We start from the raw sequence: 25,283 nt of genomic DNA on the forward strand, positions 1-25,283 counted from the left end.
CCCCCCATTTCAGGGCATTACAGAGGGCACTGTATCTCTCTGCACTTTCCCTAGTCACTCTTTCAAACAGGCTTCAAAAACCTCTATCTGATCACCATATATTGTATGAAACCTTAGTTTTCTCATTAAGTGATGAGCCAACACTGCGAAATTCATTTCACCTCGAGTTCAGTAAACTCAGAGAAATAATATGGAACTTTGTCGAACTCGGCAGAGTGCATTAAAGCCAATAGGGAAGGAGAAACTGAATTAGTTTTGAGTGGATTATAAAGGTGCAACTGTCTTAAGTGTTCCTAAGGGCCAGGGAAGCTTCTGCCAACAATGCTGGACTGACTGTGCTCAAAAATAGGACCTGAGCTGTCAGGCAGTTGTGCTAACCACTGCACCATGCTACCTCCATGAGATTGAAATTATTAGAATTTAATATCAAAGCAGTAAACTTTTCTTACAGACAGTGGCAGACAGGAAGTACGAAGACACTAAGGCATGACCGCCACAGATTTGATAGCAGGTACTCTCTAACCCAAAATTACAGATTGTCATGCTTTTACTCATTCATAGCCGCTACTTCCCAATAAGCACAAGACTCAAGCACGTCAATTCTTCACTGCTTCCCATTTGCATTAAATGCACAGGACTCTGGGCAAATGTAGCCATTCTACTTGAAATTGACTACGTCTCAGCCCTGGCAGTCTATTGCTATTGGGCAGATTCGGAGGTTGCTGGGAGGAGTATTAATCAGGCACATTCTTTAGAAAGGAGCTAAAATGATACAGTCAGTTTTTTCTACACATCACGCACGTCATTGGATTACAAACTACCACTACCTTGGTTTACAGTCTGGTCTGAATGTATGTGCTGTCCTGTGCCTGCTTGTCGGTGGGGAAGAATTCATCTTGGTTGGCTTTGTCTTCACCTCTAATCCTCAAACTGAAACAGGAAACTGGTAGGATAAAACTTTTCATTTTTCTAAGAGGACTGTTGACAGGGAATTAATTAATTTCATACATTCATTGCTCCTGCTATACTGGATTGGGTTGGACTTTGTGGTTAGTGTTAATTGTTTATTATGTAGTCTATCTCTCTATTATAAAAATAAACTTGGGGGGGGGGCAGACTAGGGAGATGAGACATGATCTTCTCAGAAGACAATTTCAAGTCCCGTGAGAGACACTTTAACTTGCTCCCAGCTCTTAAAACAATGACAAGCGACAAGCAAAACACGCAGCTCGCAGCAGATGATCTGACCACTTCTCCTTGCGCGCATTCAGCCACCCTAACCCCCCTTCACAACGCGAGCAGCAGAGACACGAAGTAGCAAAAAGGACAGCGGCTGTACAGGCTTTAAAATGATCGACGGGCAGCACAACAGCAGTTGCCCCCCCTTCACAACATGAGCAGCGTTATACGTCTTGCGAGAAAGAGATTTAACCAGGCCCGGAGCTGGAAATAAAGGACAAGTATTGTTTTTACAACGTCACGCAAGACAAGACAGTGAGCCATCATTTAAAACAAGTCCACTGACATCTAACCTAGCAGTTGTTGGATTGCTTTTGGCAGACACGCATCATGTGCTCCCAGGTCTTAAAACAACGACATGTAACAAGCAGAACATGCAGTTCACCAGCAGCAGAAAGACAGCAGATGATCCGACGGCATCTCCTTAGCGAGCGTTCAGCCCCCTCTTCACAACGTGAGCAGCGTTGTACATCCTCAAGAAAGACATGTAACCATACCCGGGGATAGAAATAAAGTGACAATAATGCATATGTAACAATTCCCATGAAAATAACAATCTCTTTAAATTGTAAATCCGGTAAACCAAACACAGGGGTGGGCGAGCGAAGCAAGCAGGGGGCAGAACCCCCTAGTATAAATAATTATCAAAGCCAAAGAACTGTATCAATAATTTAATGTTTGTCGCACTACACATGGTGCTCATGTTGAGTGCATGCAATCTCAAGGACCATAGAAACAAACTTTGAACTTTCCTCTATCCAGTGATGTGTGGAATGTGTTTCTGTCTTATACAGTTTGTTTAAAATACATTTTTGAAATCTGCTCTTTCATTTTGAATAGCTCTGATTATAAAGAATTCACAAATGAGTAAAGAAATACACAATGCAGGCACAAAAAAGCAAAGAAATCCAAAAATCAGAAAAGCTTACAATCAAAGCAGAGTTAAAATAAAAAAGTAAGATAGTCAAACAAGCATCATAAATAAAAATGAAGGAATTGAAACAAGCAATGCCATAGTGACTCTGCAGCTTCCCCATTTATATGGCCGAGGACCGTCCTCCAGGTGCACAATCATGTGGCCCCGCCACCTTAGGCTCTACAGGACAGATGACAATAACAAAAAAAAAACTGTAATACATACAATGTTAACAAAATACAACATTTTATAATAATTAATAAACAATCAACTATCAAATAGATAAAACCCAGAAAGAAAATCATAAACAATTAACAAATTACATAAAATTATATTTAAAAAAGATTAAATGAACAATAAATGAACTTCAGCCAGGGCAACAACCTAGGTTGTACCATAAAAACAGCAAAGTACCAAAACAAAAAGAAAGTCCTAGCACCAAAACAATCAAAATGCTAACTCCTATAATAAAAATGATGACTTGGATGAAGACCACAGTACAGGAGTCATGACTGGGATGTCAGGCATCATCGCTGCACTTGATAGCAATGCTACAGCATAAGTAATAACAGCCTACCACAGTTACTAGGAAAACACACAAAATGGTGCCGATCATGATCTAAAGCAGAACAAAGTCTAAAGTCTTCCTCAACTAAGTCACTACCTACAGTAAGTTATAACTAGAGCGGGAATAAAGCAGATAACATTGAAGATGTCATGCCAGTTAAAAGAACACAAAGTGTTATGACAGCTTCACAGCATGGATGCCCACCACCCACCTTTTTCCAAACCACCAGCCCAACAGCACTGAGCATTTAAAAGCCAATGCTATGACATTCAAAACAGCTAACCAGGAGATGCATGCTTACTTCAGGAATGAAATCAAAAATAAAAAGAAGTCTTTTAAAAATACAGAAGAAAGACTGTGAGTAGTTTTTTCAAGGCAGACCTCATCCTAATCGGACAAGAATTGTGAAAAGGCATTTCGCAAAATTCTACTACTTTACCAGAGCCAAAACACTAAAACAAAAACCGAGTCAAGAAAAAAAGAACTTTCAGTGACAACCAGAGTATTAAAATCAAGGCTATCTAACCTCACATGTTCAGTGATCAAGTTTGTATCTCGGACAAAGGAGTTCCTGCGCTGTACTGTAATTTATAGCAAGCCTTTGTAATGCGAGTCAAGGAATGAGAATTCAGGCAACCAGGCTAGATCCCCTAGTATCCCACTATACTCTTGTAGTAGTTTCTAAAATGGCAATGTGATGCACTTAAGACTTAAAGTGAAAAAAAAAAAAATCTTTATAAGGAATAAAATTCAAGCTCATATATAAAAACAAAGAATAGAAATATGGCTTCTTAAATACTTAAGAATCTCATGAACATTGCCAGAACAGATTCTCCAGTTCTTAACAGAAGTACATTTTTGCAGATTTTCAAAAAGTGACAGATGTAACATCTTAATATAATGTTTATTGACGTTGATGTTCTATACAGTACTGTGCGCAAGTTTCTCTTGTGGGATGTGATTAATGTGTTAAGGTGACATCAGATTTGACTTACATGCATTTCTACTTACCAAATTGTTTCTTAGGAAGGAACCATAACCCTAATTCTAACTTACATTTTTAATTACTTATTGGTTTCTTAGAAAGGAACCTTAAACCTAATCCTACCACTAACATACATTTCAAATTATTTAATAGTTTCTTAGAAGGGAACCCTAATCCTAACGTAAATTTCTAATTACCTAAAGGTTTCTTAGAAAAGCGCTATTATATAGGGTGAACCAATAATAATAATAATACATTTCATTTACAATAGTACATTTACAACTACTTTTTTTGGTGGGGAATATCAAAAAGTTGATAAAAGATCAATCATTAAAATGCATTCAGATTTTAAAATCTCCATGATCAATGTATCTAGAAGAAGTCTTGCATGCTATGACGTCCCCCTCCAAAAAAAAAAAAAACAGCCATGTGAAATCAAACTGAAAGACACAAGAATTGTCTGAAATGTTTAGACTGAACAAAAATTGACATAAGGACACATGATTTCTGCAACAAACAATCCAGTCTTTAAGGAAAATGAAGATTCTTTTTTCTAGAGTAGAGCAAAGTGAATGACTGTAAATTGTGTGTCCATTTTCATTGCCCTTTCATGCCAGTCTTTCTTGTGGGTGCCAGTGCAAATGCACACAAACGATTTGTGCCAAGCAGGGCTGTCAGAGCAGTCGAATTCAATTTGAAACAAGGCGACTGATTTTCCAAGCCTTTCTGACAACACTTCTGTACTGGACAATTTCTTCAAAATATGAAAACCAATTTTAGACCTACGTAGACCAAGTTTGGTTAATCAATTTTAAATGACAAATGAGCACTTCAAAGAAACATTTTACAAAGTAATTAACAGCATTACAGGATTAAAGTGAGGAGTCTGAACCTGTTAAAACAGTAATGAGATTAACGTGAGTATCAAGTTGTCTGATCGCAGCTTAACAGAGGAGGACTGTGAACAGCTTGGTGGTTTTCGGGGATGTGACAAAGCTAATGGGCTAAAGTGGAAAACTTACTTTACAAGCAGTGGTCTGCTTTCAGTACAACCTGGAAATTGTGGATTCCATTTTAAAATAATATACTGTAAATTAAGAAGAAGATGACGACATTGCATTTATATCACATTTTTCAAGACACTCAAAGAGCTTTACATAGAGACGGGGGACTCACTTGAACCACCACCAATATGCACCATTCTCCTGGATGATGCGACAGCAGCCATTTTGTGTCAGTATGCTCAGCACACGTTAGATATTAGGTGGTGAAGGGGTGATAGAGACAGTTAGCCATTTAGAGAGAGGAGATGAGTAGGAGGCCAGAATGACCCAACAATTTAAAAAGGACTGAGAAACACTCTACTCTTTATTAAGGATTCCCCTGGATCTTTTGTGACCACAGTGAGTCAGGACCTCATTTTTACGTCTTATCCAAAGAATGGCACCATTTTTGCAGCACAGTGTCCCCTTCATGTCACTGGGGCATTGGGATCCACGTTCAGATCACAGGGTAAGCACCCACTGCTGGCCTCACCAACACCTCTTCCAGCAGCCACCCAAGCTTTTTCCTAGATGGTCTCCCATCCAGATATGATGCCCTGTGCATTGACTGCCACCTCTGCACACGCTCAAACTCTGGGCATCTAGTGTACCCAAATGGACCAGTGGTGGAAAAGTAGAAGCAGGGAATCAAAGATAATATTCAAAAATTAAACAATTCTTCATTTTAGTGCCAGCAAGACCAAAAATTCTGATGTTATGCGCTTCAGATTAAATGCAGTCCTCGGGAATGACACAGAACTAATATATTTATATAGCAATTTAAGTGAATTTTATAGATAGATAGATAGATAGATAGATAGATAGATAGATAGATAGATAGATAGATAGATAGATAGATACTTTATTAATCCCAAGGGGAAATTCACATAATCCAGCAGCAGTATACTGATACAAAGAAACAATATTAAATTAAATAGTAATAAAAATGAAAAGAATTATAGGGCAGAGTTAAAACAGAAGTTGACCAATGTGCTTTACAGCATCCATAAATACATGGATATATAGATACAGTATATAAATGCACCAGAAAAAAGTAAATAAAGAAAACATACTCACATACAAGTTTTAAAAAAACTAAGGCAAAAAGATAGGCTTTCAGACGGGATTTAAAAGTGACCGAAGTTGGTGTTCACCTAAAATAAAAAAGTCGAGCCTTCTAAAGCTTAAGGGTAGCCACCCCAAAGGCACAGCCCTCTCTGAGCTTACGTTGAGACCGCAGCACGACTAGTAACTTCTGGTCAGTGGAGCTCAGTGATCATCAAGGAGAATAGGGGTGTAAGAGGTCAGTAAGATAAGATGGGGCTAAAACATTCGGGAACTTGAAAACAAACACAAATTTAAACATATACATATATACATAAAGATTGTGGCATACGGCTGGGGTCCTTGCCTGGCCAGTACGCCTCTACACTGAGCATTACCTTCCCCGGAGCCCTAGGGTGTAGCCTCCCTGGGCTGCATGGGACCTGGAGTTTGATAAAGCCCTGTTGGGATCCATGGGTGACACCAAGGGGTGCTGCACCTGCTTTGCCACACTCGGAAATGCTGCTGGAAGTGGGTCAACGAGCACCTGGAGCACTTCCGGGTGCCTTATAAAAGGAGCCAGCAGCCACTACTCGGGGAGCCAGAGTCGGGAAGAGGATGATGAAGCTTGCGAGAAATAGTGGAGGAAAGAGAGTAGTGAAGAAGACGAAAAGACTTTTGTATTGTCCTGAACTGTATTGAACATCTGGGAAACAGAAGAAGGTGTTTCTCACAAGGGAAAAATAAAAAATAAAAAGCATGTGTGCGTAACTTGTGCCCCTGCATCTGTCTGTGTCAGGTTTGGGTGGCTGGTGCGCCCTCTGCAGGCCACAAGATATTTACATATACAGCAATAAACAAAAATAGTCAAGGATGAATATGTACAGCATTTACAGTAGCTCAAAACAAAGGTGATGAAAAATAAACCAACAATCAGAAAGCTCTTCTTCCTCCTTCTCACAGAACAGAAATCAAGAAGTCAGAAAAAACAGTTCTCAAAATCAAAAACAAAGAAAATGGAAAAAACTCAAAAACAAGAAAAAACAAAAACCAAAAAAAAAACACAAAATTGCTTGCTGTGTACAGGAATGCTCAATAAGTATTGGTATTTAATTTGCTCAGTTAACTTCCTCTCAAACGCCAGACGGCCAAAAGGCGACCCCTGCTGGGCATCCCTCAGTTTTATATGCTGGGCCCATTTACCTGTCCAGTCATTAACACCAGCCTGACATACTCCAATCCAATCAAATCTTCCACCTTTGCATCACTGTTCTAAAAAGGAAGTCTTGTATTTGTCGAGTGACTTTATGCATGCACATACAGACACACACGCTCGCACAACTCCAAATTAAGTCAGCTTCCTGAAGCTACTTTCACTTTTATTCTTTCTCCAGGGATTCCAGAACACATGCCTCCTCTGCACACCCTGCTTATGTGCCACTTTTACCAGCTGGTTACCTTGCCTCGACTCATGTGGCTAAATCCCTTCCTGGTATGGCATAATTTCTTAAGAGCTGAGACTATTCAGATTATTTAGTCATACCAGGTGAGACATAAAAATAACCGGATTGGTAAAAAAATATATATTTGTTGATAAATTACAACATTCTAAACCTTGGCACCTTCTATATAGTCCCCCTTCCGATCTCTACACCGCTCCATACATATCTTCCATTGATTGAAACAGTGCTGGAAGTCTTGTTGCTTGAGGCTCTTCAACAGGCTTGCAGTTTTTGTCTTCACTTCATCCAATGAAGATTAATGTGTTCCCTTCAGGTCACTTTTGATTTTTGGGAACAAGTTAAAATCACAGGGAGCTAAATCTGGCGAATAAGGAGGATGATTGAGAACAGGAATGTTTTTGTCAGTCAAAAATTGCTGTACGGAAAAAGTAGTACGATCATTTCGAACAATCTGATTCACCGTTTTGATGTTTTCATCCATCCGAGACAACCATGGAGACCTGGCATTCAACGTCTTTCACATTTTCTTGTCCTTCCTTGAAACTTTTGTGCCACTGAAAAATTTCTGTGCGAGACAAACGGTTATGACCGTACACTGTTTTTATCATTTCATAAGTTTTAGTGACCGTTTTATTGAATTTCGTGAGAAATTTGATGTTGATTTGCTGTTCGATTTTTCTGACCCAACAACTCGTGTAGCGATTGTTGTGCAAATACTGACTGAGCTCTTCACAGGATATACCTAACCGGCCGGAGGTTTGAGAGGGCATGTAGGTGGGGATACAGTTCTATGATTCACGTCCGACCGACCTCCAGACGGTTTTCTAGGAAAGCCCCAATCCCAGTCCAGTTATTTTTGTGTCTCACCTCTTATTAATAATCATAATTCTGATGAGCAAACCAGCAGAGTGTATGGTGACGAAAATTGCTGATGTCCTAATGTAAGCCATGTCATATCATTTTAGGGTGCAGTGACAGAACAAAACGTTTAAGATTAGCATTGCATGAAAAACAATTTACATTCTAGTCACACTGGTTCCCCATGCCAAGAGATCCTGGGGGCAAAGGATAGACAAATAAAAGGAGGCGGAGATCTCCTGTGGCCTCATTGCCTGTCCCATGTCTCTAAAGGAAGGCACCATAACTGTGAGAACATAGACAGGGAGGGCAACTGGAAACAGGAGAACCCTAACATGGCTCAAGGAGGTTGAGGAGGAAATACGAGGACAAGCCCTTATAATTACATACCTACCCGGGTACATAAAACTAGATGACAGCAGATGCAGCTCAGTTCTTGTACCATTTTTGAGAAGACTAGAACTCAATCCATCCGAGAGGCTGCTAGAGGCATCCCTGGGGAAAAAATTGTAGTCTGCAATGACAGAGCTAAGAAAAGACTGAGCCATTAAAAATAAATAACCCAGTACGCCTGAGTTCACAACAATTGCTGACAGGTGAGGTCTCTTGACTTATCAAGGACCCCCCTTGTAATCACCCCAAGCAAAATGGAAAAATGTATTGCTTCTGTGTCTCGGCGTTATGATTCTCAAAAAGGAAGATACCAATCTTTTCGAAAGATCCTATAAAACAATACTTTATAGTAAACAGAACGTTATCTTCAACTTAAACAATATTACAAACACTTACGCCAACAACAAACCAGAAGGAACCTTCATAAGCGTCTGACACTCGCCATGGGAATCCTGAAAGTAACAATCACTAATATCGATTTGTTCTTAACACGCTGCCTGATGTGATTTTAATAAACTCATGTAAGATCCGTCTGCTGTTTCACAAAGCCACTCCACCAGGTGACCAGGAACACCTGACAGAGACGCTTGTGAGCCTTAAATAAGACCACAAAACAAACTATGTCAATACAATTCAATTCCTTGCATAATCAGTTAGAAAATCCCTTGCAGCTCTGAGAGCAGAGGCGTCTTATTACAATGCAGCTATGCCGATTTAGTAAACCTCTGAGGACTTACCCAGCCATGACAATGAAGAAATCCAGTCTGTTCCACGTGTCCCCAAGATAACACTTCCTACCAAAGATCCCCAGTGCCACCATTTTAACAACCATCTCCAGAGCAAAGAAGATGTAGATGAAAGCATCAAACCACTGTGAGAGAAGAAAGAAGAAATGTCAGTGTGTGTCCTTCTGAAAGGAAACCTCTAAAGCAGGCAATACAACATAGAATAACTCCTGAAAGGGCAGCTGTTAAATACACTGAGAAGAAAACAACAAACTCTACTGGTCAAAACTCCTGCGGGTTACGATACATCTCAAGCTCAAGTGTGTAGTCATTAAATTGAGTCTTTTTAAAATATTTTTTGAATATTGTTATTAATTATGCTTTTTAATGAATATTGTGGTGCAGTTATTGCTCAATTTTTTGTTATGTGACTTATTGACACTGCATTGAACCCGGGGGTGATATATATTTAAAGGCCTGCAGTCCATGAATGTGCTGCTTCAGCATTATTGGTGGTCTCCCAGTTTAAGGATTTTTTTGGGGGGGGGGGTAATTGGGCTCTTTCTTTCATGTAAAGTTATTGATTATAGGATTTCGGATTTTTTTTTTTGGTCACTTTTAGGTAAAACTTTTGTTATGTTACACAAATTTTATTTTTTATCTGTATTTTTTAATAATTATCAATATATAAAATACTTTGGCTTGTGTCTATCTGTCACACAATAACTCCTGACGACTGTGCCACTTGTGCTAGGACCTTGACCTCGGTATAAATCAAACGCTTATGAGGTGATATGCAATGGTGAAGGAAAAAAAAATTAGGTAGTGCCAACTTCTACAAAGTTATCAGTTTCAAATTTTTCACAAGGCAAACTTCTTGAGATGGGGACATTGCACCTGCTGAGGCTGCTCATAGGAAGAAGAAGAACAGCAACACCATCTGCTGTGCTTCAGGTATGGAATACAGAATGCAAGAGCGACAAAGACAGGCTCAGACTGACCTGTGCTACTGTCCTTCACACCAAAATAACTGTATAGGTCATAAAATACAGTGACATACACCATGATGGCATGAAAAGGAAGTCCAGCAGTGACAGCTCCTGACAGACAAACCAAGCACAACAGGAGCTTCAGTGAAGAAGAACGATGAGAGTCATTGAGTATATGTGTGACGAACATACGATACAACACTAAATGCATAAACGACGACAACAGAGAAATATATGGCAACACATAAGGAGATTGTCAAATACTCACAACTTCTGCTATTACATCCTTAAATCAATGTTTGGATGGGTGAGGTGGCTCTATTTTCAAATGGTAGATCAGCGATGTGCTCACTTTATTCATACTGAAAACAGAAGAATGTGTGTCCGAAATGGAAACGTTCAGCTTGTTCTATATGAGTCACTTTTATCTGAGGACCAGAGGTTCTTGTGTTTCCAAGTTTTGTATTTCTATGTATTCTCTGTTAATATTGTTATGGTTATTTATTATTTAATATTTTTATACTGTGTCTTTCAATGTTCTTACATTCCTTGTGTTTTGAGGATGGAACCCCCAAGAGGTGGGGCTACTATGACATCACTGCTGAAGGACCGCCCCTCATCCTTTATGTATTAAGGCTAGGGAGTGAGCCCTTCAGTGGATCACAGAGTGTTATTGCAGTCCTACAGCGAGTATTGCTTTCTTTTGATGTTTTCTGATTTAGTGAATTTTGTTTTTAAATTATGGTCTGGGCTTGATAGCTTTTGATCGTCCTTTTCTTTTTTTAAATCTCTATATATATATAAAATCCAATGTCTATCTGTCTGTCTGTATGCATGTCTGTCCACCTTTCACAAGAGAATTACTTAACGGAAACTTTTTTCAATAATTTGCTTGAACATTCCAGTTGATTTTGCAACTTCTATCATCATGTAAAGAATCATAATTTGCTTGCAGGGGCAATTTATTTGTGCTAATCGAGTAGCATATATTTGCGCTAATCTGAGAAAAGGCTGCAGGCCGAGGGGAGGGGGAAGCATGACATCAGGAGTGGAGATCCGGGCTGGACACCCCTCACTCACGCGCCAGCCTCTGTTCCTGTTGCCACGCTTTGGAGCATACCTTGCCTCCCTTTAGCTAGCGATACCCGTTTGTTTATTGATTTTTTAAATTTGTCCTGTTTCACTACTACACGGGCAGAGCCGCAGGGGACAGCTAGTATAAAAAAATTCTCAGTTTTGAAAAGATTCTTGTGTGGACCTGTCTTTTCAAGTCAGAGATTTGACAATTCCTGTCATTTCTAGGCCACTTTATATATACTGTAACATTTATAATGCTTTTGAACTTTTAAAACCAGCTCACCAGTTACAGTCTGGCTCTGGCATTTGGGAACTGGCTCACTAGTGGGTGAAGCTACATCCTGGCAGGTTGATGAATGTTCTGGCCTACTTTGTGGAATCTTTAGGAGACCTCAAACCATTTCACCGTATTATTGACTCCTATTCACAACAATTTCTTTTTGCATTCCTTTGAATCCTTGTAATGCACATTTAAATATTAAAGGAACTTTGGTCCTATCAAGGGCCAGAGGTTTTATGGTTTCCTCTCTCCCAAGTCAGGATTTTTGAAAATTGTGTGGCTAAATTTCTAGTCACGGTACTCCATGTAACATCAACAGATTTGGTTCAGTTCATTTAGCAGGAAGATGGCAAAACATGACATTGCACAAAAAATATACATTTTCACTTAATCATTGTGTTATGCAAAATTTTTTTATTAAAGAACTGAGCATGTGCAAGTACCAAATGTGTGTGTTTGCCTCGCATTGGCGATTCGTTAAAGGAGGAAGGAAATTTCTTTAAGAGATCAGTGCAGCTTGTGGGAGAGGACTTTCTTATCGCACATACTTGTCGCACATTTTCTCCTGTGCCTTTTTTTTTTGTTTTCTTGTCTCAAATGTACTCTTCATGGTTGTTGCTTTGGCACCTCTGAAGACACCGTTGCCACTTTAATGGAGGCTCTCCATGCATTTACCCAAAATGCTCTCTAAGAGCTTTGAGCACTTATTCCAGAGGTGGCAGAAGTGATTTGTAGCTGTGAAGGAAACTGTGATAATTATGCTTCAGTGTTACCACTGACCAAAATCTTTTGTTTATTGTATATGTGCAAAAATGCTCATTGGAAAGTAAAATTAATAGCAAAAACTTACTTTTCAAAGTCACCCTTTTGGATACCAGTATATTACTTTAGGAAGAATGGTGGATATTGATAGTAATCTCATAACACCAGTTACTTGAATACCTAGCTCAGTAGGGGTAGCAGAACTAAAACTAAGTTACATTTGATTCCAACCATCTTTATTGCAAGAAAAGAAAATTCAGGGAAGCTGTTGGCTAATTAAGCCGTTAACTTGTATTTTTTCATGCAAGTGATTGCTTATGCAGTAACAATTTTATTGGCCAAACACACTGCCAAAGCGAAGCTGATGGTAAATCACTCTGGCCAAGAGGCTGAGCGACACAGAAGTGGTACAAGTGAGCTTTTCACGTTTGCATATTAAAATTCCTGTCAATACGATTCATTTGCTCCCAAGACAGGCAGGTTAGCGCCCCAGAAAATGTCACAGACAGAATAATTTATTCCGACATGACTTTGTTGAAGTTCTAAGTGATGGGGCCTGACGTGGACGCTGCTCGCACATTCTGCCCGCATGTGTCTCGCAGGTCCCAGCGCACTCAGACGTCCTGTCAAATAAAACTATAAAAAGTCCGCTAAGGTGCCCAAAGGCTGTTTTCAAGTTAGCTGCGAAGACAAACTCACAACAAAGTGCGGAAAGCGTTTAACATGCCTTGCCACAGAATTAAATGATTTGCAAGCATGGCAGTTGCTGGGCAAGTTTCATTTTTCTGCCGTGCAAATAAAATTGTCCTTCTGTCACCCACAGAGCAAAGGCTGCTGGAGTCTGACTCTCAAACTGGGGACCTGGCATAAAATCGAATGAAGGGCCGTCTTGTAAACACATACTGTTTTTCCACATGTTGTTCATTGTTTCTGAGATTTTTTTTTCTTCCACTGTGTCAAACAACTTTAATGCACCAGTAACTATATTAACCTTTACAATGGGTGACTGCGGAATTGCAGGAAGAAATAAAGCAAAATTTCCACGGCAAACTTTGCTGTGCACAGTGCCTGTGAATTGAATTAGACAAGTGCATCCAAACCCTTTGTTTGCTTTTATGAAACAAGAGCAACAGTGTCTGCTAGATCTTACTGGAACTTAAGCAGTCAAACCATAAAAGAAGTTACAAATGAGTGTGGACCATTTAGTCCACTGAGAACACTTGGTTAGCTCAAATATACACAGTGAATTTGTACACCTTTCTGAAAACAGGTTTTCACGTTACCATTGTAACGCTGTTTGCCGAGGTTTTCCAAGTACGTCTCAAATAGTTCAAATGCAGTGTAACAAAGGCGCTATATAGGCGCCTGACCCGACACAGATGGACATGGAGGGACATATAAAAATAAACTTTTATTTTCTTCACCTGTGGGGCACGTCTTCCCCGTGAACCCCACAGGCAATACACAGTCCCAAAGCACACAAGACCCACAACAGTTCTCTCTTTTTACCACCACTCCTCCTCTAGCTTAGTCCTCTGGTTCCCGAGTGGTGGTGGCTGGCCCCTTTTATAGCCCACTCGAAAGTGTTCCAGGTGCTTGACCACCGGGTCCTGATTGCCCTTCTGGGTGGGGCTGAAGACTCGTCCAGCCGGGCTGTTGATTCCAGGTAGCACCCCCTAGCGGCCACCCCATCTCCCAACCAGGCTGTGGAGGACTCCATCTCCCATGGAGCCATGCGGGAGGTTGGGGAATCACCATCGGCCAGGGAGACTGCCACCAAGCGTCCCCGCGTAAGTATTGAGCTGCCCATGGTTGCTCCCCTGGAACATATGCAGCAGGGCCGTCCCGGCTGAGCATGGGCCCTGGCCGCCCATCACAGCAGCTACTAGAAGAGCATTCCAGCCATAGTACAAGAAAAACTCCACAGTTCAAGTGTCTTCTTTTGAAAAAAAAATTGTGATATTCAAAGCAAACAGTTCACACAAAATAAGGAAAAAAGTTGATAATACGTGCACAAGAAAAAAGAAAGTGAATTCTCTTGTCTGTATTCTGCTTGAGGCTTAAATATCTAGGTTACAGTTCTCAAGATGTCTACTGTATATGCTCATTTATAAATCAGGTCTCGAAACTCGAAAAATCTATCATAAAATCAGACCTCGTTCAAAAACGTCTTCATGCCTCCTCCAATCTCGTATCAGTTTCTCAGTTACATTGAATTTTGCTGCAGCAGCGCAGTTACCAACTTCTTTTGCTACTTCAATGACATTTAATTTAAAACCAGCTTCATATTTTCTTCTGATCGAATGCTCCTTCGTAGATAAGGAATGTTGTTATGATAAAGGTGTATGAGGGTGTGAGATACAAAAAACAAAAATCAGTGCAGACAAACGTTGCTTCAGAATAGTTTGGGTATTCAGGTACAATAGAGTGAGAGAAGAGCGAGAGAGAGAGAGAGGTGAGGAGCACATGCTGATACAGCGCATTGCCGCACTCACATAGAAAAAAAAGGCCGTGTTCTCCGTGGTTACTCTCTCAGCTGGCTGTTAGCATATCATAATCTCTTTTACCAATGGCGTGATTTTTCCGCATTTGACTTATACAGCCAACATTATAAAATACCAGAAGTCCCGACTTATTCATAAGTATATACGTTATACGTTATCTCATTCACGTACTGTCACACACGTGCACAAGGAAGGCAGCTAAAAGGCATGAATGAGAGTAAATCCGAGCCAGACTAGGAGATAGCGGAGTGCAATGACTCTTTGTCTCGCTTTTCTCTAGACCGTTCACGGGAAATTCCACCTGTCCCCGATGAAGTCATTCCTAGTTCTGGCCCCATCGACGTCACTTCCAGGCGCGAGACTATGGATGAAGACCCTTCCGGTTCCGGCCCTTTTGATGTCACTTCCTATACTAAGATGCCACCTTTCCTCCATCTACTCAGTTCTGTTCTGGACTCTAATCTGTACACAGGTTTGATATAAAGAATAGGGCTAGATAATTATTCAGTTTAAATGGGGTATTGTTACTACTACTGCTAAGAAGGGGTGCTGGGTAGCGGGAGTTGTGGGAATTAGGAAGTTATTGTAAGTTTGTGCGAGGATTAATAGGGCTGTGGAAACACATGGTTTTCTTACTGCGTCTGTTTGGAGTTTCATTTATAATGTTGAAAATAAATGTTTGAATTACAGAACAACGGAGTGGATTAATGTGAAACGCCAAGGACTGGACACATGTAAGTTCTTGCTATAGCCAAATGTTGTTTTGTACCTACACTAAACATACTGTTTAAATGAAGGTCAAATCTTGATATTCTCACATGTTAGAAAAGAAAAAAACATTTCATGGGGTGCACTTACTTTTTCACATAACTATATCTGCTTCACACACCGCTCTTAGCGACTTGTCTGTCTGTTTGTCTCTAATGACTCTATCAGATTTGGTAGATCATCACAATTTTTCTATATATTTTTTTTAATTCGCAAAGACTATAAAGCATCCTCGGACATATTTTGCTAGAATACATGGTAGGAAAACTCGGAAAATATATATTACAAAAATCAGATGGAATATAAATTATTTATTTGCAAATATGTCAGACAGAATTCACCACTTGCCTCTGTGGATATTTGTATGTAAACACGAGTCTTGTGTTCTCTTTAAAGCCGAGCTATAGAAAATTGCATATTAGGCGATTTAGAGATCAAAGAGAGGAAAAAAGAGAAAAGGAACAAAATAAAATAAAAAATGTATATTTAAGGATCACTGAATAAAACATTGTAATGCAGAAAGTACACAGAAGACGACTGTGGGAGCTCAAGGAGTGAGTGAGTGAACGAGAGGTTCTGTAAGGGGTGGGCACGGAACAACCCGGGCACGTGGAGTTCTTGTTCTGCTGCTCTCTTTAGGGTCACCTTAAGGTGGAGTTGTGACTGCCAGATTTCCAAGGGTCGACTGATCCCAAAGTTGGGACGGATGAGAGAATCCACGCCTGGACACAGTTTCCTTAAAAAATGTTGTGAAAGACTAAGAATATTGAGAAGCTGGTAAAATCATTAGTTGTCATCCTAACTATGAAAAAAATATTAACAAGTAAGTGAACAAATAGAGGCCTGTCCTCCTTACTTACACTGATGGCCAACGTGTGCACAGGACGTTTTACTCTTGTAGAATAAAACTGTATAAATACAACAATTTAGACTTGTAAGTTCTTTGCTGGGACATCCAATTCAGTTGCTCTAAGGCCAGAAAGATATAATAAAGTGACCTAAATATGTACTTCAGAGTAGCTTCTCAACTAAATCACAGTGCCTTGGCCTTAAATTATTAATATAGGTAGAGCAAAGTAGCTTCCTTAGCGTTACCCTTTTTCTCTAAAAAAATGTGTAAAAAAGCATTGAAATATGACATTTTTATTAAATTTCATCCTTCTACTATAAAACACTAAAAGTACAAAGTCCGGAGTAAAGAAAGTATAATAATGATACAAATAATAATAATGGTGATTAATATGAACAGCACACTGCATGTGTGCGAGTGATTCGGCCTTCACTTTCAGTTTCACTGCCTCAAGACAGATCCACTTCGTCATCACTGCTAATTAGAGGCGTTTCTTACGAGACGCCATCATGAGGTGTCACACACGTGCACATGGGAGGCAGGTAAAGAGCTCAAAAGAAGGTAATTCCATGCCGGACCAGGGGGTGGCAAAGTGCATTGATCCTTTCTCTCCTTCCACTGCAGACCCATTACGGGAATTTCCACCTGGCCTCCACAACATCTCTTCTGGTCACGAGCTCGATGACGTCACTTCCGGCCCAGGCAACGCCACTTCCAGTCATGAGCCCAATGACGTCACTTCCAGTTCTGCTCATAATTACCTCACTTCCTCTGCCGCACTTTAAAAACCCTCAATCTCACCAGTTAGTTCTGTTTTGGACTCCGATCTGTACATACTTGTACACAAACTGAATCATTTTGCAGATAGGATCAATTATACGGGAGGCTTCCCCAAACCTTTTTTGGCTCTCTTGTCTCATCTTTTGACAGAGGCCAAGAGAAGACGCGTTTACACTGTTACCCAGGTAACGCTTGGGCCTGACATTTACACAAGATACGCCCATACTGTTGCCTGAGTTACGCTTGGCACTAACGCTTTTGCAGCCCGAGTAAACCTTAGGTCTTGCGTGAGACAAGTCTATACCATTGCCAGAGTGACACTCTGGATTGACGCTTTTAGCACTGTTTTTACAGCCTGAGTGACGCTCAGGTTGAACGCTAAGGAGGTTAATGCTAAACTATCATTATCTCTCCTCATTGATTTGTTAGTCAGCCGTACTTAGGATTACTGGTAATTTACAAAGGTTATGTGCCTACAACAGGCAACATGAACCAACACACAAAAGAGAAGAGAGACACAGGTTGTCAAGGCCAGCAGTGGAAGTCCAGCCACATTGTGCCTACAGTTTCTTCTGTGCTGTAGCTGTAGCTGTTGGGTCTTTTTACCCAACATCATCATGTCCAATACTTGATGATAAAAATAAACATTACGCTCACCATTCTCTAGGGTTACTGCAATGATAACCAAGACTTACTTATAGTTATGTAAAATATCATCTTTCAGGGTCATTGATTTGGCATGAGACCCTCTACAGTTCATACTTCCTGCCCAGCTATGGCTTTGAAAGACAATAAATAAATGGACATCGACAGAGAGAGGTTCCTCATGATCTCAACTAATAGAAACCTGTTTTCTCTCACTTCCTGAGAAATGAACAGAAGCATCGATTCAATTATTTAGCTCAGGGGTCTTCAGTCACGGTCCTGGAGGGCCGCAGTGGCTACAGATTTTCATTCCAGCCTGTCTCCTAATTACAATTCAGTCCTTGCTGATAATGGATCTCGGTATTAAACTCTATGCTTTATTAGCTCCTTCTTTCATCAAAGACAAATTTTTGTTACATTGTAGAATCGATCCGAGGTCCTCAATTACAGTCATGGAGGTCCGCAGTGGTTGCAGGTTTTCACATCTACCAATTCCTTAATTAGAACCCATTTATTTACTACTAAAGCAGTACTTTGTTGGCTTAATCCTATTTAAATTGCCTGTTAGAATGCAGAATCCTAAATTGCATTTTTTTAGTTGTTTTAGCTGCATTTAAGTTTTCATTGCTGCCTGTTTTCTTAACCAGACATTAGTTCATAGTGAAATGCAGATAACCCAGCTAACATGCTTTCTTTTAAACCTGCGCATATGCACCATGAAGTATCTGTGTTAAAAAAAATGCTTAGAAATGAATGAGAGGGGATTTGGAAAAGACCATTAAGTTTAAATCTGTTCTACTCTACAAATTCATAGATAATGCTCTCAGAGAAGGAAACTCTACAATGCAATTACATTTTTTCTTGGATGAATGAAAGCAGTAACAAGCCAAATAGTTAAATACTAAATTTCATTATCAGCAATCATGTCTACCAATTGGGAAACTAGCTGGAAGGAAAACCCGTAGCCACTGGGGTCCACCAGGACTGTGATTGAGGACCCCTGGTTTAGTCGGATCAATTAACTTTCTCCAAACGCCAAAAGGTGCCAACGCCTCTCACTCTGGAGAGGCAGATCAACTGAATAAACTTTAGTAAGGATGAGTGTTAATTGCCCAGATTTAGCATACATCTACTTGCCTTGACCAGACATTAAGGCTGCTGTGGTGATGTTCACCAAGTCTACTCTTGGACCCTTACTGACAACTATAAGACAACAATACTCAAGTACAGTACAATCCCTCTTAACTGGCCTCGTATTAACTGGCCAACGGATTAACCAGTCTGTTAAAATAAAATATATATTTTTTTTAATCCTGAGTTCTTTATATTATATACACTCACCTAAAGGATTATTAGGAACATCTGTTCAATTTCTCATTAATGCAATTATCTAATCAACCAAATCACATGGCAGTTGCTTCAATGCATTTAGGGGTGTGGTCCTGGTCAAGACAATCTCCTGAACTCCAAACTGAATGTCAGAATGGGAAAGAGAAGGTGATTTAAGCAATTTGGAGCGTGGCATGGTTGTTGGTGCCAGATGGGCCGGTCTGAGTATTTCACAATCTGCTCAGTTACTGGGATTTTCACGCACAACCATTTCTAGGGTTTACAAAGAATGGTGTGAAAAGGGAAAAACATCCAGTATGCGGCAGTCCTGTGGGCGAAAATGCCTTGTTGATGCTAGAGGTCAGAGGAGAATGGGCCGACTGATTCAAGCTGATAGAAGAGCAACTTTGACTGAAATAACCACTCATTACAACCGAGGTATGCAGCAAAGCATTTGTGAAGCCACAACACGCACAACCTTGAGGTGGATGGGCTACAACAGCAGAAGACCCCACCGGGTACAACTCATCTCCACTACAAATAGGAAAAAGAGGCTACAATTTGCACGAGCTCACCAAAATTGGACAGTTGAAGACTGGGAAAATGTTGCCTGGTCTGATGAGTCTCAATTTCTGTTGAGACATTCAAATGGTAGAGTCAGAATTTGGCGTAAACAGAATGAGAACATGGATCCATCATGCCTTGTTACCACTGTGCAGGCTGGTGGTGGTGGTGTAATGGTGTGGGGGATGTTTTCTTGGCACACTTTAGGCCCCTTAGTGCCAATTGGGAATTGTTTAAATTCCACGGGTTACCTGAGCATTGTTTCTGACCATGTCCATCCCTTCATGACCACCATGTACCCATCCTCTGATGGCTACTTCCAGCAGGATAATGCACCATGTCACAAAGCTCGAATCATTTCAAATTGGTTTCTTGAACATGACAATGAGTTCACTGTACTAAAATGGCCCCCACAGTCACCAGATCTCAACCCAATAGAGCATCTTTGGGATGTGGTGGAACGGGAGCTTCGTGCCCTGGATGTGCATCCCACAAATCTCCATCAACTGCAAGATACTATCCTATCAATATGGGCCAACATTTCTAAAGAATGCTTTCAGCACCTTGTTGAATCAATGCCACGTAGAATTAAGGCAGTTCTGAAGGTGAAAGGGGGTCAAACACCGCATTAGTATGGTGTTCCTAATAATCTTTTAGGTGAGTGTATATGCACTTCCTTCATTTCCTGGAAGGTGAAAGGTACTTTAAAACCAGCAAACAACAAAACAGTGTTCAAATTAAATACAGTGCAGTGTATCAAAAGACTTCTTTAAATAAATAATCCATTAAAGCGAGTGAATTAGTGGAGGTTAAAATCCATTAGTAAAAAAAACAAGTCCTTTAAAAACAACGCAAACGAGGTTAAAACGATGGCTGGAAGCGATCTCTTAAAATCCAAAGCATGGTGCCTCCTTCTTTCTACCTGGTGGCTCCCCTGCTTCTCCCATCAGGCTTCGCAACAGGGGAGTCACTCTACCTGCAGGTGCAGCTGCCTTCCACACTGGTCTGGTAGCACTCCAATCCCTGGCTACATCGGGTTCCATCCGGACCGAGACTTGTGTTCTTTCCCCAGCGGCCAGGGTGCTCATGCTGAGGCTAAACCAGCCCAAAGCCTCCACGACTGACGCTATCTTTCAATGGCCAGTCATCTTCAATACTGGTCACTCCAGCTCCGTGATTGCTCAGCTGGAGCCAACGCTTTCTTCAGCCCCACCGAGTGTCGGCCAAACACTCCTCTGCAGGGGTTCACCTCCCAGCTATATGCCTTTGTTCCATCGAATCTACTCTCTCTCGTTCGCTCTCATGCACCGGTTGTCCTCTACCTGCTTCCTTCTCCATTAACCTCTCGTTCTTTCCTGTTCTCCCCCTAGCTGCCTCACACTTCTATTTATCACGGGGATGTGGATCAGATGTGGCAATTAACAGTTCCCGGGAACAAATACGGATGCGAATGAATCCTCGCCTGTGCACTTAAGCTAGGTTTGCCCGCATCACGAATTCCCTGGGAAAGATCGGCCACACATACCACACCCCTTCGCTAAGCCACGTGTGCAGCGATTATTCATTTAAAAAGTGGCCTTTTTGACTTGAGCTGTGGATCAGCTAAACCACACTGTCCAGTCATTGTACGAGAAAAAAAACAGTGTGCAAAATCGTGAATGAAGCCTTGTGAATATGGTTTCTTCAGAAATATTGAAGAGGTACAATACATACCTTACAAATATTTTTTTACATGAAAATAGGTATGTGTCGGATTAACTGGCCAAAATGGCAACCAGCCATGAGTCCAGTCCCGAGGTGGCCGGTTAAGAGGGATTGTACTGTAATATAAAAGCCAAGATAAATAATTACAGTTGCTCTATTGTTCTTATACTGCATTATGTTTGCAGATAATGCACAAAGCACCTATTGCAGTAGCCATGCCAGTTTGTCTGTATGCATGAAACAACTCAGCTACCAGTAGACCAATTCTGTTGAAATGTGGCATGCTTCTTCAAAGAAATTTGTCAAGACAACTAAATTTTGGTTGAGATATCTTAAACAGATTAAGCTGTACAGTTTCAAAATTTCAAAACCTCCCATTCCACGTAGTAGCGGTACATTTCAGCGTCTTGTATATCTGTAATATGAGGGTGTTGTACCGTGTTAGCCATTATGGATGCATTGAGAAGTCAAGTAAAATGACACCTTTTATTGGCTAACTAAAAAGATTTCAATATGCAAGCTTTCCAGGCAGCTCAGGCCCCTTCTTCATCTTGCATATTGTAATCTTTTGAGTTAGCCAATAAAAGGTTTCATTTTGCTCGACTCCCAATGAAAAGCATTGGTGAATTTGTGAACTTCTGTATCTTAAAACAGAGAAACATTCAGTGCGACTTCAGCTATGAATTAGTTTACTCTTTGAATTTTACCTTGACGGAAGTTACACCAAGTTGTATACGGGGAATATCTTCCAGTTTTTCACTTGCAGTAGCCACTACTGGTAGCAAACAGATCCCCATTACAAGTTAATAAAACACCAACAGGGTTAGGAACTCGCTATCATGGATGGCTTGCACTCGAATGCATGGGATGGCAATACTCTATCAGCAAGTCCAACACATCACCTACTGCATGCATCACACTCCTCCTGATGGTTTAAGTCATACCAGCTAATTTTATTGATCTTATTAAACATAAAAGTATAAAATGCAAGCCAGGAAACCAAAAGGTTATTTAGATATGAATAAAGTACCTTGTGGCATATTGTACACAGAGCAAAAAACATTTACTCAGTAACCTCACAGATCAGTATCTTCAGTTAATAATGATTCACTATTTTACTGTCACTATAATGTACTAAAGAGACCAGACACCCTGGTGACAGGGACAGTCCCAATTTTAAGCTATGCGTCCAGATAAAAAACTGAAGAATATCAAAATATTTTAACAGGCTGCCTCTCCAATAAGATTTTGCTCTGCTGAACCACATACAGTATGAAACTCCAAGGGTGACCCTCTCCCCTTCCCAGCACCCACCACCACCTTTAATAGTGCATTCAAAACTAAAGGAAGGAAGGTTTTATTAAAAAAAATTAATTTGCAAACAGCATCATGAGGACAGCCAAGAACAAGTTTAAAAACAGAGAGTACTGCCATTTATTTGTTTCAACACCAATCCCTCTGTGTAATTATGAGTTCACTTGTGAAAGTGTTTTTAATTTTTTTCCTCTACCGTAACCCTTCACTGATGATGATGAGGATGAGTTAAGCAGGCACTAAACAAATGAGGACGGCTTTATGTGTTGGCATGCATGCCACACAAGTATCCAGGTTTGAGACTTTGAAAATCTGGTCATTCTAGGATTTACCATCAGAGTGCTACAATCACCTGATATCCATAACGGTCACTCTTTGTAATCTTTTCCTTTTGATATTTCTTAACACTTGTTATAACTGAATAGCTTTCCAGGTTCATTTTATTAAAAACATATCACTACAGCCAGACATGCTCATGCCAAGAAAGAATTTGATACAAAAAGCTGTTTTTTTTTTTTAAATAAATTGCAATATGTCCTGTGTGTGAATATGCAGGGTGTGAGTGAGTTACAGAGAGACAGAGTGTGATGAACTAGAGCAGTTGCAGCCTTTCATTATTTTTTGTTCTTCTTCCAGGTGTCTGCTTTGCTTGTTTTAAAATTAGAATACAGTGAAGGGAGCAGACTATACTGCATGGGTCCCCAACTCCGGTCCTGGTGGACCGCAATAGCTGCAGGTTTTCATTCTAACCCTTTTCTTATTTAATGACCTGTTTTTCCTTCAAATGAACTTGTTTTGAATTCAATTTAATTGACTTGTTCTTGAAGACACAGACCCCTTAATTGTTTATTTTCCCTTAATTAGCTGCCAAACAATAATGAGATTCAAAATGAGCCAAAACATGAGCAGCAAACTGTGTTCATCATGTAATATCTGAATATAAAGAAAGATGAAGGTCTCAGGAAGGTTGATCTGCTCAGGTCCCCTAAACATTTTAGGAAAGAGAAAATCAAGAATTTCGAAAATGTCTGCTATTGCACAATGAGAGCCGTAACAAGCCATGGAATTAAAGAACGGGTTTAATTAATGACAAGAATCGCCATCTAATTAAACAACTGGTTGGAGTGAAATTCATTGGATTTTCAGGCCCTGAATTAGTTGGTCTTTTGTTGGCTCTCTCACTTCTGTTTGGGTGCTGTTTAAGGAAAGAAATGAAGCAATTCAGGGGAACAAATCTTAAAAAAAAAAAAAATTCAATTAAAATGAAAGGAAAAGGAGTTAATTAGCAGCAAAAACTGGTCACCAATTAAGAAAAGGGTTAGAATGAAAACCTGCAGCTACTGTGGACCTCCACAACCGGAGTTTGAGACAACTGGACTAGTGGCATGTTTTTTGCCCTCACAACTTTTAAATAGATTGAGAAAGTTCTAGAACAGGGTAGGCAATGCCAGCCCTGGAGGGCTGTAGGTTTTTATTGCAGCCCAGTTGCTTAATCAGACACCAATCTTTCCCAGTAACAGATATCTTTTAATTGTATAACTTGCTAGTGTTTCCAATGTGCCATGTAAGGTCATTCGAATGTTGTAGAGGTTCTTCCTTTGCATGAACGTCATCCAGATGATCTGAAGCCTGCAGCAGATGATTAATTCACAGTCTTTCTCCATTTCTCTTTTTCAAATATTTTATTAAACAAGACATTACACATAGGGATGAATTGAAATGAGTTAGATGGAGATCTGCTGGCTTTGTCATTTACATCCAATCGCTAACAAGGAGCAATTAAAAACAATGAAGGCAGTTCATTAAGAATAAAATAAGTAATTAAGAGTGGGCAATTGTAACAAGAGAGATGACTAAAAGAAAGCATAAAAAAGGTAGTTTGAGCAATAAGTGTCTCATCAGCACTAACTGACTCCTCAACAGCCCTCCAGAACCGACTTTGCCCACCCCTACCTTCTAAAGCCAGTACTTTAAGGATTACAGTCACTGCACAGTCCTTGAATGCACCTAATTTTTGAGTTTTAACGTTGTTTGCATTTTTCTGAGAGCAACCACAAGTAAAATTCCATTGCCCAAGTGGTAAATGGCGAACAAAACTAACTAACAGTTCTGATTGTGTCACAAACAGGAAAAAAAATGGAGTGGTTGTGGTATAGCGGGTCCACAGCTCACTGAGTAAAGGCCATTTTTAAATAAATAATTGACGCGCTCGCGGCTTAGCGAGGGGACGTTGGGCCATAGCGAGCCGTGGGGCGATCCGTAGGGTGTGGGCGTTTCTCACCTAGTGCACAGGTGAGGAACTGCCCACATTTATGATTGTCCCATGGCTAATGCTGCAGCTGCTGTGGCCCTCGTCATTTAAAAAGAAGCGCGAGTTGGTTGTGAGGGTGGAAAAATGGAAAGATGAGAAAAAGAATGAGAAAAAAAAGAAGACAGAGGTTACAGGGAGCGAGGAAGCAGGCGGTGCGTGCGTGTGGTGAGCG

At 40.4% G+C, this 25,283-nt stretch overlaps 1 protein-coding gene across 2 annotated transcripts in view; it reads right to left on the minus strand.

Moving 5' to 3' along the window:
* The window catches only part of LOC120536964 (voltage-dependent T-type calcium channel subunit alpha-1I-like), an 808,892-nt gene that overhangs the window by 420,077 nt on the left and 363,532 nt on the right, over nucleotides 1–25,283 (minus strand). For both annotated transcript variants that reach the window (XM_039765546.1, XM_039765545.1), the window contains exon 4: nucleotides 9,247–9,380. In XM_039765546.1, coding sequence (XP_039621480.1) covers nucleotides 9,247–9,380 — 134 coding nt within the window. The remainder of the gene's footprint in view (nucleotides 1–9,246; nucleotides 9,381–25,283) is intronic.

The sequence above is a fragment of the Polypterus senegalus genome, chromosome 10 (assembly GCF_016835505.1).
Source record: "Polypterus senegalus isolate Bchr_013 chromosome 10, ASM1683550v1, whole genome shotgun sequence".
In the NCBI taxonomy this organism is placed as follows: Eukaryota; Metazoa; Chordata; class Cladistia; order Polypteriformes; family Polypteridae; genus Polypterus; species Polypterus senegalus.